This window comes from Rhododendron vialii, chromosome 6a (genome assembly GCF_030253575.1).
Source record: "Rhododendron vialii isolate Sample 1 chromosome 6a, ASM3025357v1".
Lineage (NCBI taxonomy): Eukaryota > Viridiplantae > Streptophyta > Magnoliopsida > Ericales > Ericaceae > Rhododendron > Rhododendron vialii.
In genome coordinates, this window is record NC_080562.1 from 29,816,116 (window position 1) to 29,829,375 (window position 13,260).

Sequence of the window (13,260 nt, forward strand, 5' to 3'; positions counted from 1 at the left end):
CTGTGTAGTCAGTCAATGAGAAAGCGAAATAAAGTAGAAAGCCTGGGATTTTTAGTACGTAGGGCTTTCAACAGAGAAATACAGGTTTGAAAAGGCATTTATCCGTCTTTATGACCATGTGGCCATAGAATTTAAGTGGGGCATATACCTGCTTTACTGGGTAGGCGTCCATTGAAGTTCCTTTCTGTACAAAAGCGTATAAACTATTGGTACCGACGGGTATCATATCGAAAATGGACTGACGATCGCACCAAGCCAACTCCGGCTACAGAACGGCCGATTCGAGCCGTTCAAAAATTTACAAAAAAACAAACGAGGGGATTTACGCTAGAATCAACGGCATTCGATGTGTGTAGATACTCGATTCAAACACCCCATTTTTTTTGTATATAACCCCATATATATATACGAAAAAATGGGGTGTTTGAATCAAGCACCTACACACATCGAATGTTGTTGATTCTCGCTTGGGCCCCTCGTTTTTTTTCTTAGAATTTTTGAACGGCTCAAATCGACCGTCTAGTGGCCGGAGTTGGCCTGACACCGCAGTCGGTCCATTTTCGGTATGGTACCCATCAGTACCTGTGAAGGAGTCCAATGTAGCATATCAGAGCTCCACTACTGCCACGTCACCAGTTGATTAGTTAGCCATTAGTTAGTTGAGTATGGTTTAGTGGAGAGTAAGATGGTTTGTTATTAGTTGGTTAGATAGTGGTTGACAGTTGGACGTATATGTACTGGATTCCATTGTATTTTGACGATCAAGGAAAATATACAGAGTTTCTTTCTCTCTCTCTACATCTCGGGATTCTCTCTCTCTTGTTCTTGATTCTATTTTACTGTTCTTGATAAATTCCACTCAAAAGGGCAAATTCTTCATGGTATCAGAGCTACCACGACGTGAGTCCAATTCAACGATCCAAGATCCACATCTTCTTCTTCGTTAATTTTTTGACCTAGACAAAGTTCTTCACAGAAATGTCTTCGACTACAACCTCAAGCGAAAATGGAGTTACAATGCCCGCAGCCCTGGCTTTTCTGGTATCTAACTTTCACTCTCTGGTTACAATCAAACTGAGTTCTGATAATTACCTTTTGTGGAAAACTCAAGTCTTGAATGCTCTTAGGGCTAATGGTTTCTTTGAGTACGTGAAAGGTACAATTCCTTCACCGCCTTTGCAAATCAGAGACGCAAGTAACAATTTAGTGACTAATCCTGCATTTCTTTCTTGGACACTCATTGATAATCAGTTACTTTCTTGCTTGACTGCAACTTTATCATCGTCTACTTTACCACTAGTTCTAGGGCTAGAACATGCCTCTGATGTTTGGAATAGTCTGGAAAATAGGTTTAATTCTCTGTCTCGATCAAATCTCCATGAACTTAAGAGGACTTTGTATAGTTTTTCAAAGACTGGTACTATGGAAAAGTACATCGATGGCATCAAGATCTGTGGACAGAAATTAAGTACAGTCGGTTATGTTGTAGATGATGATGATAAGGTATTTCATGCTATCAATGGTTTACCAAAGGAGGAATTTGGTTCTTTAAAACAGACTTTGAGAACACATCGAGATTTGAAGTTTCATGAACTAGAGTCAATCTTGAAAGCTGAGGAACAGCAAGCTCATAAGTCTAAGGGAGATAATGGAACTAGTAGTGTGTTTGTGGCTACACAAAAATTGCAAGAACTTAGTGTCTCTGGTGCTAGTTCTTCTTCTCAAGGCACTCTATCTCAGCATGGAAATAGTGTTTCAACTTCTAATGCTTCCATGATTCCTTCTACATTTGTGGTTCAGCCATCGTTTGCACAGGGTTCTCAGATTTTTCAGCCTCAGAATATTCAGGCATCACAGAATTTCCAGCCTTTTTACAACCAAGCTCCATTTTCTCCATTACAAAACTTTCAGTCACCACAAGCTCAAATGTTTCAACCAATGTTTCCTCAGGCACCATTCTTTCCACAACCTAGTAACAGGTTCAATAATAGTAATCGAAATAGATCAAGGGGACAAGGATTTGTTTCATTTCAAAGGACAGCTTGTCAAATTTGTGGCAAGGATAATCATTCAGCTCGTACTTGTCATTATAGAAACACACTTACAACACAAGTCTCTGGTTTTACAGCACCAGGCATGATGTTTTCACCCTCAGAATGCTATTCTCCTGCTGATTTTCAGTCTTCAAACATGTGGAGACCTGAGGTATCTTCTGTAGCAGGATTGCAATCTCCTAATGTGTGGAGATCTGATGGTTCTTTTCCAATTTCAGTACCAGTTCCTTTGTATCAAAGGCCCACACAATCTCAGTTGGTGCAATTTGGTCCTGGGAACACAGTTGGTTATGGTGGTGGCTATCATGGTCAATTTTCTCCTTCTGTGGGTCCTAATTCGGGACAGTCTCAGTTTGTTCCTAGCAGTGGAAGACCTTCTGTATCTGCATTCACAGCTTATACTCCAGGAATAGGGAATGTAGCACATGACCACAGTACATCTACTTCACCAAATTGGTATCTGGACAGTGGAGCCACAAATCATGTTACTTCTGATTTGGGTAATATAACTCATCCTCAGCCTTACACAGCAGGGGGAGGAGTCATGGTTGGCAATGGTAAGTCTCTATCTGTTTCGTGTTCTGGCAATAGTATTCTACCAACACCTAAGGCCAAGTTTAACCTTACAAATGTTCTTCATACTCCTGCCATTACACATAATCTTCTCTCTGTTTTTCAATTTGCTAAAGACAATAATTGTTCTCTAACCTTCAATTCTTCTGGTTATGTCATTCAGGACAACCAAACACACCAAGTTCTATTCCAGGGGCCATGTCAGCAGGGCCTCTATCCTATCCAGAGCTGCTCTAAGTCTGACTCTACTCAGGTTCCACTTGTTTTTCATACCAATAAAACTGTGTCTACTCCTTTGTCTGTTTCTTCTGCCACTTTGTGGCATCAAAAGCTTGGTCATCCAAGTTTACCACTTTTTCAATCTCTAATAAAGCAATTTGCTTTGCTTGTGTCTAAGCCATTTGATGTTCACTGTTATAGTTGTAATAAAGTCAAAAGTCACAAGTTGCCTTTTCCTTTATCTGCTTCTAAGTCTGCTAAGCCTTTTGATTTGTTGCATATGGATGTGTGGGGTCCTGCACCTATTCCTTCTGTAAAAGGGTTTAGGTACTATCTTTTAATCATAGATGATTGTACCAGATATTGCTGGTTATTTCCTTTATTCTATAAGTCTGATGTTAAGACCACTCTTGATCATTTCAAGGCTTATGTTCACACACATTTTCAAGTTTCTGTCAAAACAGTGAGGTCTGATAATGGAAAAGAGTTTGTGAACAAGTATCTAACTCATTTGTTTCTCATTAGTGGTATTCTACATCAGACATCTTGTCCACACACTCCTGAGCAAAATGGTGTTATGGAAAGAAAACATAGACATTTAATGGACACAACTCTCACCTTACTTGATCAAGCAGGAATGCCTGCTCAATTCTGGCTAGAAGCATTAGTTACAACTGTTTTCTTAGCCAATAGACTTCCTCATTCTTCTTTGCACTTTCAAGTTCCATATGTTCTCTTGTTTCATATTAAACCAGACTATCTTGCTCTCAAGCCTTTTGGTTGTGCATGTTTTTCTTGGCTTAAACCTTATCACTCTCACAAATTGATTTCTAAGTCTACTACTTGTGTTTTTCTAGGCTATTGTCCCTCATCTAAAGGGTACAGGTGTTTTAACCCTATTTCTAATAAGGTCTACATCTCTAGGCATGTCAAATTTCTTGAACATCATTTTCCTTATTTGTCTATTGTTTCTCAATCTTCTTTTTCTTCAAATACTGAGCGTTCTCTTACTACATTTTCTGTTCCTCTTACTAGTTTTTCAGATATTATAGTGTCTTTTCCTCCTACTCAATCCTCTCTACCAGTCACATCAGTTTCTACACCAATTCCTACCCCAATTCCTGTTTTTGATTCTGTTCCTTTCACTGTTCCTATTAATCCTGTCATACCAACTCCTTCTTTTGATTCTGCTTCTGTTTCTCCTTCTTTTGATCCTTTGGCTGCATCTTCTTCTTTTGTTCCTGTTACTAAACCAGGACCTTCTCATTCTATGAGAACAAGGTCTCAAAATGGAATTTTCAAACCTCGACAGCCTCTTTCTTTAGTTGTTTCTACCTCTTCTTCCCTTCCTATTTCTGAACCTACTCATTTTTCTGAGGCCATTACTCATTTTGTTTGGCAAAAGGCTATGGCAGAAGAGTATGAAGCACTTGTTAAACAGGGGACTTGGGTTCTTGTTCCTCCACCCTCTCATGGGCATGTCATTGGCTGTCAATGGATTTTTAAAATTAAGAAACACTCTGATGGCACTGTAGCAAGGTACAAAGCTCGGCTTGTAGCTAATGGTAATCAACAGGCAGCGGGTCTGGACTTCTTTGATACATTCAGTCCTGTTATTAAACAACCAACACTAAGAGTCATTCTTAGTCTTGCAGTACATCACAAGTGGCCACTTAGACAATTGGATGTGTCCAATGCTTTCTTGCATGGTGTGATTTCTGAGGATGTTTACATGAAACAACCATTGGGATATAAAGATCCAGTTCATCCCGACTATGTGTGTAAATTGTCCAAAGCTCTTTATGGACTTCGACAAGCTCCTCGAGCTTAGTACTCTATGTTTTCTAACTATCTTCTTCAACTTGGTTTTCAATCCAGTAAAGCAGATACGTCTCTATTTCTTTTGCCTCAAGGGAATCATCTTACTTTGGTTTTGATATATGTAGATGACATTGTCATCACAGGAAGTGATTCTTCTTATATTACTTCTCTCATTCAAAAGCTTAGTCAAAGGTTTGTTATGAAGGACTTGGGCACTCTCAATTATTTTCTGGGGATTGAGATTACATCTTCTTCTTCTGGTATTTTTCTGTCTCAAGCAAAGTATGCTTCAGAACTTCTTGCTAAAGCTGGTATGATAGACTGTAAAGGGTCTGAATCTCCTGCGTCAGTCAAGCCTGGAATACCAGATTATGATTCACCCTTAGAAGATGTGTCTTTATACAGAACTTTGGTGGGTTCTTTACAATATTTGACTTTGACACGACCTGAAATTTCTTTTTCTGTCAATGTGGCTTGTCAACATATGCATGCACCCAAGCTCAGTCACTTTATTGCTCTCAAACGCATCCTTAGATACATCAAAGGTTCAATCCATCAAGGTCTTCATTTTGTTCAAGGGCCTCTTACTCTCACAGCCTTTGCAGATGCTGACTGGGCAGGGGATCCAGTTGATAGAAGGTCTACCACGGGTTATGGTGTGTTCATGGGTCATAACTTGGTCTCATGGTGTGCTAAGAAACAACACACAGTGGCTAGATCTTCCACAGAGGCTGAGTATAGAGCCATGGCTCAAACAGCTAGTGAATTGGTTTGGTTGCAACAATTGTTTTCTGAATTGCTTATTCCTTCTTCTACACCTCATGTTTTATGGTGTGATAACAAGTCTGCAATTGCTTTGGCGTGTAATCCTGTATATCATGCAAGGACTAAGCACATTGAGCTCGACTATCATTTCATACGAGAACAAGTGCTGAATAATCAGGTTGTGTTGTATCACATTAATTCTGAGGCTCAACTAGCCGATATTTTCACAAAGCCATTATCTGTGTCCAGGTTTCAACTCCTCAAGTCCAAACTCATGGTAGCTAATCCTCCCATGTGTTTGCAGGGGAGTGTGAAGGAGTCCAATGTAGCAGATCAGAGCTCCACTACTGCCACGTCACCAGTTGATTAGTTAGCCATTAGTTAGTTGAGTATGGTTTAGTGGAGAGTAAGATGGTTTGTTATTAGTTGGTTAGATAGTGGTTGACAGTTGGACATATATGTACTGGATTCCATTGTATTTTGACGATCAAGGAAAATATACAGAGTTTCTTTCTCTCTCTCTACATCTCGGGATTCTCTCTCTCTTGTTCTTGATTCTATTTTACTGTTCTTGATAAATTCCACTCAAAAGGGCAAATTCTTCAGTACCAATAGCACTACTCTAAAGTAAATTACATGCGAGGCAATTTACCCAAAAAAAAAAAAAATTATAAGTTATAACCTCACTTAAAATCATTGAAGGAATATGCATGCTGTATTATCTTCTGAGGTTGTTTGTGTAATTATGTGTGTTCGTTTGCCAGCAACTCCAACTTTTGTCAGTAAAGTTGTAACGTGGACCGTGCATGGCCCGTGTTAATTTGTTTATAAAAATGCAAACACAAATACTTATCTAAGCAAATAATTTTTTTTGCGGATCAAAAAAAAATTAATTTTTTCATTTTGCTGGATAAGTACTCGACAATTTTAATTCTGCGAACGCTTTTCACTAGCCTTAATCAGGTGATTCAGGTTAACTTTCACTGATTTAATTCCAGTTTTAGCTATAATTAGTCACGATTGATATAGGCAGCGGTAGATATAACTTATTCTTTTAACAACTTCTACTAAATTGACCATTGTTTAATTTTGTTGATAGAGTGCAACTTTTGCTACTATCCTGACTTTGCGTCCATAAACTGGGTGACTTCTTTGTGCTTGCACATATTTGTCGGCTTTTTGACTTTTTTGATCTCCAAAGTATTTCCGTCGTGCCACTTTGGTCCCCAATATTCCAATTGCTAACATTGCATCCTCAAAGTATCAATTTTGTGTTTAAATGGTCCCTGCGGCTCACGCCGTTCCTCTCCTCTGTCAAAACCAAGGGCAAAGTTGGTATTTCACCTCAAAACGGCGTCGTATGGTTGGAAACGGCTTTTTGACTTTTTTGGTCCCCAAAATATTTCCGTCATGTCAATTTGGTCCCCAATATTTCAATTTTTTGAACACTTAATTTTTTCACCATATTTTTTAATTTATAAACAGCCTCGAAAAATCAAGTTTTTCAATTTTCAACCCGTTTGAATCGGTGCGAAAATTTTAATTTTCTGATCATTTTATCCTAAAGGGTCATAATTAAACACAAAATTTTAATTTTCAACCCGTTTGAATCGGGCCGTTTTGAGGTGAAATACCAACTTTGCCCTTGGTTTTGACGGAGGAGAGGAATGGCGTGAGCCGCAGGGACCATTTAAACACAAAATTGATACTTTGGGGATGCAATGTTAGCAATTGGAATATTGGGGACCAAAGTGGCACGACGGAAATACTTTGGGGACCAAAAAAGTCAAAAAGCCCATATTTGTCTTAATAGCATAAAAAGTAAAAACAACATTTAGAAAGGGTATGTGATTCGGTTGTAAGTAGGAAATTATAAAATGGAGACCAACATTTAAGCAAGGCAAATTCTGGTCGAATGTGCGGTGGAGGGTAGAAGATTACAAATTTTTACCATGAAGGACGTGAGAGTACTGATTTTTGGAGGATTAGAGGCTTTCGGGACAAAACATATTTGTATAGAGTATTGATTGATTGATGGTTAAACATCCAGCGTCACATAATATTAAATTACTCCCCCATTAAACTCCTATTTTACAGCACAAAGGTCAAACAGTTGCTAAATTTAAAACCCTGTTCGATCTATAGCAGTTTCAAAACCCTTTAATTACTACCCATAAGTGTAACTTCTGTTCTGTCAATGAAAATTCCGTCTTTTTTGACCTTCCCAAAAAATAGGAACACCTAAAAGTACAGCTATGAAAAACCAATGGTTGATGCAGATTCAAAACCCATATAGCCTAGACCAAAACAATTATTCGGTGTTCTCGGGCACCTTTACATGGTGTTTCAACACCTTTATCTATCACATATTTATGTGGGATCCAGTATCAAATGTATGAATCTCTCAAATACGCGTAACGAATAAGAGTGTTGTGATACCACGTCGCGGCGCTCCAAGACCAATGAATAATTTGCTTGCATAGACCACCTCGAGACTAAAACCTCATCCACCCATTAATTTTTATGCTCAACTTTCCAACATTTTTTTGTATTTATAACATTGCTCCACCCTAACTTGATTGCCTCATTGAAACATTTAGCTTCTTCCATAGAGATTTAAGGTGATCAAGAAAATCAAAAGAAGAGATCGAAAGGGCCATGGACATGAAGGGAGAAAGTGCAATAACCCCATCTCTTGGTCATGAAGCAGTCCTGGGAGAGCAAAGGCAACCCCTCTTGGAAAACCAGCCACTGTCCGAAAAACCAACCAAAACCCCAGCACAGAAGGCCCTGAGAAAGACCTTCAAAATCTCAGGTCACCTCTCCAACCTCCTCCCGACCGGCTCGGTCCTCGCGTTCCAAATCCTCTCTCCCGCCCTCACCCACGAGGGCAAATGCCGCACTCTCACGAGCCAAACCCTGACCCTAACCCTAATCTCCCTCTGCGGGGTTTCCTGCTTCCTCCTCTGCCTCACTGACAGTTTCCGGGACGAGAGGGGCAAAGTCCGGTATGGGCTGGCCACGTTTCGCGGGCTGTGGATTATGGACGGGTGCGCTAGCGTTCCTCCGGGGGAGGAGGAAAAATACCGGCTGAGACTCGTCGATTTCTTCCACGCGTTGCTGTCCATTGTTGTTTTCATCGCGGTCGCGTTGTTTGACCAGAACGTGGTCAAGTGTTTCGTTCCGAATCCCTCCGAAGAAGCCCAGGAGCTCCTCGCGACGTTGCCTATCGCGGTTGGGGTGCTGTGCAGCCTGCTTTTCGTCGCGTTTCCAACGAAGAGACATGGAATCGGATTCCCTCTCTCTCAACAGTAAACGACGGATGCATTTCATCGATCTTTCGATCTCGTTTGTTTGTGTTTCTTCCTTGCGTTGAATTTGATTAATTCGTGTTGTACTTGAAAGAAATTTGAATTGTTTTCATTCGATCATTTTGTATGGCTGGAGCTTAATTGGGAGGACGGTTCGGATTTGTTGGTCTGCTAATGCATGCAATTTTAATGCACGTTATATGTAACTGTTTGCAGCCTTGCCCCAAATATTACCATCTTAATTTATTTCCTTTCATAATTGTTTTGCCTAGAAAATTGCGTTAATAGAGCTGTGCACATTCGGACCATCCGTCTCGGCAATTAATGGTCTGAATTGCTCGGTGTTGTGCATAATCTCAACCGTCCAATCATCTCGGCAATCCTAACCATTGATTGCCGAGAGTCCAAGACGAATGGTCCAGATGTGCACGTCACCATCCCCTAGTCCAGTATAGAATGAAGAAATATCACTAGATAATTAACACTTTACACAACAATATACACAAAATGCTTAGGTGCAATGGCGGAGTCAGAATTTTGACCCAACGGGGCCCGATTTAATAGACATATTTATTTTTTATTGGAACGAATATTTATTATACCATAAAGTTGGGTGACACTTTATCATTAGATAATGGATCAGATGTCATTTTAAATTGCCCAACGATAATATGATATAGTGTCACCTAAACATGTTGCATATATTGTTGTGCAAAGCATTGTGATAACCATCTACATTAAAACCCACAATGACTTCTTCTTATTCTTCTTCTTTTTTGACACCCTGCGTTAAAAAAAGAAAATAATTCACTACCATACAATTACCGAAATGAAATGCAACTCAAGAAAGAGCTTCCCCAAAGGAAAGGGATAATCAAATATTTTCTTCAGTTATGGGCTACTTTATCCTCTTTGTCGGAATTTAAGTAGTAAATCTAAGATTTTTGTTGCAAAATATCAATCACTCTTGTATGTGTGACTAGAATTAAACAGCGGCACGTATACATACAGTCTCGTGACTATTCTGCGAACATAACAATAATAATACTTTTAAGATTTAATTTTTTTTGTTTTATTTTTTACCTACATGCTTGTAAACCTTGATATATACTCTTAATGAGAATTTTATTAGCAATGCAGAAATACATATGGTTTGGATCCCTCACAATTAGCAGTCTTTGCGTCCAGCGTCGTCCGCCGTTGCGTGGGAATCAAAGTTAAGTTATACTGTAGGTGATTGGGAACTCTTTTCAAGGTCAACTCCTCAAGTAATAAAATGTTTTTTTTTTTAAAAAGAAAGAGATATTTTCTTTAAAATAAACTTAAAGAAAATAACTGGTCCTACTTCCTTTACATTATTTTCTCTTCTTCTTTTTGTTTTTACTTTTCTGCATCCTTTACTAGTATATCGAAAACAAAATGAAAAATTGGCTGGTGTTGGATATTTCTTGTTGTTCCCAATAAGAGCTGGATAGCCCAGGAGATTTGGGTTTCGTGAGGCCTTCTCATAGAGATCGTGGGCTCGAATTCAGAAACCCATGATTTACTAGTAAAGGGGTGTTTTCCCTTAATTAAGCTGATGGTAGTTTTATTAGTACATTTCTTATTTTTTTGTTTAATTTCTGTAAAAAAAAATCAGATTTATGATTTGTCTTGATGAGAGGAATCTAAAAATTACAACATTATGACAAAAAGAAAAAAAAAAAGAAAAGCAAATTCAGGTTTGGAGCCTCAAAACAGCTCGACATTTTTACATTAGTCGGCCGGTAATCTGTTTGCGGATTAATTGGCCATGCAGGTTTGGAGCCTCAAAACAGCTTCAAAAAAGTTTGACTACTATTAAAATTTGTTTCTAAGAAAACTTTAAACAGTACTCCACAGCAAATTAATTCTCATAAACAAATCAGCTCTGAAAATCCTATGCAGACACACACTGCTGGAAAACCAACAAATTACTAGTTAGGACTTAGGATGTAGAAGACAAATTGCAGGAAGATTCTCTGGCTATTTGTCCAACTTCACAAAGTTAATTTTACCCAACCCAAAACCATTTTCTTTGTTTCCAATAACCAGACATATACCCGGAGATGTTGCCGAGCAGCTCCCTGCCGAGTGGGTGCAGAGCGGTTGATTCGGCTGTTCAAATTGCATACAAATGTAAATCGTCCATTGCTCGGTTAAGATCCTAGTCGTCGATTGTTGAGAAGAGCAGCAGAGGCCAGATCGGTTGCGCTGCACCACTCTACTCTCTGATTCCGGATTACACATCTTCCTATCTAAGGCCCCGTTCCAGAAACCTTCTTAAAAAATAAGCAGCTTATTTCACATTTTCAAACTCAAAAATAATATAGATAGAAAAATAATTTTTCAATTTTTTTTTTTTGCATCGTATAAAAGATCTCATCGATGAGATCTTTCAAACAAGATCCATATTGCATATTTTTACAACAACAACAACATAACATAACCCATCTAGTTCCCAATCATTGGGGGTATGGGAGGGGGATGATTGGAGACAAACCTAACCTTTGGCAATATATGCACAAAGTGGCTGCTCTCAGAATATCACTAAAACAATGGCCCCCCTAAACCTCCAAGAATTGAGGAGCTACAAGGACGTTTTGCTGTAAAATCATGCCCCCAAATCAAAGCCAAATGGCATCAGAGAGGACAGGCCTAGAGACCCAAATCAATGTATGTGCACATTACCATGCTTCCTTCATTGATAGTTCAGAGCATCGGTATGCACGATCAAAGCCATATTGCATATTTTTAGATTTCAATAAATCCATAATTTTTGAACTTGAAATTGCCTTTTTAAAAAATAAGAGTTTTTTTCCCGTTGCGGAACGGGGCCTAAATGATGTAGAAAGTAGAAGAAGCAGAAATATGTGACTGGCATATGAAGCCAACGTACATCAATTTTGGTATATGCAAGCCACACTAGTCTGTTTTGGCTTAATAATTTGGATGCATAGTCTAATGCTTTCTTCGGTTATCATTAGTTTTGATACAGATGATGTCCACAAAATTGCTGTCTATGTATATAATTCAAATATCTTGAGAAGAGACATCAACACAATCAAAATATTCCGTAGCTGTTAGCGGGGGACTAATAGCGGAATAACGGGTGGATGAGAAGGGTGTTCACGATGGTTGCTCAAGTCAGGGAAACTTGAGAGAATGCATTAACAAATGCGAGTTGATTGACCAGGGATTCACAGGACAAAAAATGCACCAGGTTTTTTCAATGTACTAGGGTAAAAAATACGCCAAATTGAATTTGAGGGAGGGGCAAAGCTCCGTTAAAAAGAGAGTAGAGAAGGCATACTGCAATGAAGAATGCAAAAATTCCTTGCGGTGAAACAAGACGTGCACATCCAACGAATCCTGATACATTTTACGATCAATTAAACCTCAACTTGTCCTATGCGGTGATTTTGGCGGGGGAGGGCAATTATGCCGAGAAAACCTAGTTTCTTATCCCATAGTGAAACAATTAACAAGAGAGAGGAAGAGGGGTTTTCAAAACTACATCATCTCCAACCCTGACTTGAAATTTGAGAATGTCAATTTTTTTTTTAATTTGAAAGCTCACGTGGCAATTTGACATGTTAGAATTTGACTTCTCCAAGGTACCCATTTCACCCAACATGTCAAATTTATTATTTTAGAAAGTTTTGGAGTGAAATAACGTCAAAGTTGACATGAGAGAGGAGATGTCAAATGACACATAAGCATTTGACATCTTGGTTGGAGTTGCTTAATTTACATGTTAATTCTTCCACTTGGCATGCCATTTCAAGTTTCACATTCTTGGTTGAGAGAAATTTTTCAGTGCAGGGTGGGTATATCCCACGTGGTACCCGTTCTGCTCATTCGGATCGTCCAATACACTTTTGGACGGCTCGGATCGAATATTGATCAAACCCTCTATTTCTTCTCACCCCAACACTTTCTCTCTCTAAATCCGAGCCGTCCAAAAACACAATGGACGGCTCGGATGCGCCAAGCGGATACCACGTGGCATCCACCCGGCACTAAATTTTTTTTTCCCTTGGGTGGAGATGCTCTAACTTTGAAACACTAAAAATTTTTAATAGTACCAAAATAGGCTTGTGACATTGCAATTTACTTTACTCGAATAAGGCTATTTTTTCTTCTTCAGACTTTGGTGTCACAGCTGGGGCACCTGCTGATGAATTGGTAAAATTTTGATCCATTGTTTAAATTAACCTTATATAAGTGCATGTAGAATAGCACATTTGCAACAATATTTTTCTGTGGTTTGAAGAACAAAGTTGACTACTATATATTCTTATGTTAGGTAACGTATTTCTTTTTCTTAAAAACACAAAATATAATTTTTTGAGATACAAAAGTTCTAGAGGTTTGCGTTTTTTTTTTTTTGTTTTTGGTCAATTTTTTTTTTAATATTTTAACAAACTCTTTTACTTTTTGAATAGAGATACGGTATATAAATCCAAAAAATAAAAACCAAAAAATACGAATGAAAA

The 13,260-nt window shown here is 38.7% G+C and overlaps 2 protein-coding genes and 1 non-coding gene across 3 annotated transcripts; 2 read left to right on the plus strand and 1 right to left on the minus strand.

Moving 5' to 3' along the window:
* Positions 1 to 4,683: 4,683 nt before the first annotated feature.
* LOC131328614 (uncharacterized mitochondrial protein AtMg00810-like) lies at positions 4,684 to 5,802 on the plus strand. Its single transcript, XM_058361537.1, has one exon. It carries the CDS (start codon positions 4,684 to 4,686, stop codon positions 5,800 to 5,802), a length of 1,119 nt encoding a protein of 372 aa, XP_058217520.1.
* Positions 5,803 to 7,820: 2,018 nt separating this feature from the next.
* Positions 7,821 to 8,777, plus strand: LOC131329544 (protein DMP7). Its single transcript, XM_058362715.1, has one exon. It carries the CDS (start codon positions 8,091 to 8,093, stop codon positions 8,745 to 8,747), a length of 657 nt encoding a protein of 218 aa, XP_058218698.1. The 5' UTR covers positions 7,821 to 8,090; the 3' UTR covers positions 8,748 to 8,777.
* A 2,583-nt stretch (positions 8,778 to 11,360) lies between these two features.
* Positions 11,361 to 11,468, minus strand: LOC131331612 (small nucleolar RNA snoR100). The gene has a single exon (XR_009201424.1). It is a non-coding gene; the product is annotated as a small nucleolar RNA snoR100 (small nucleolar RNA).
* Positions 11,469 to 13,260: the final 1,792 nt, after the last annotated feature.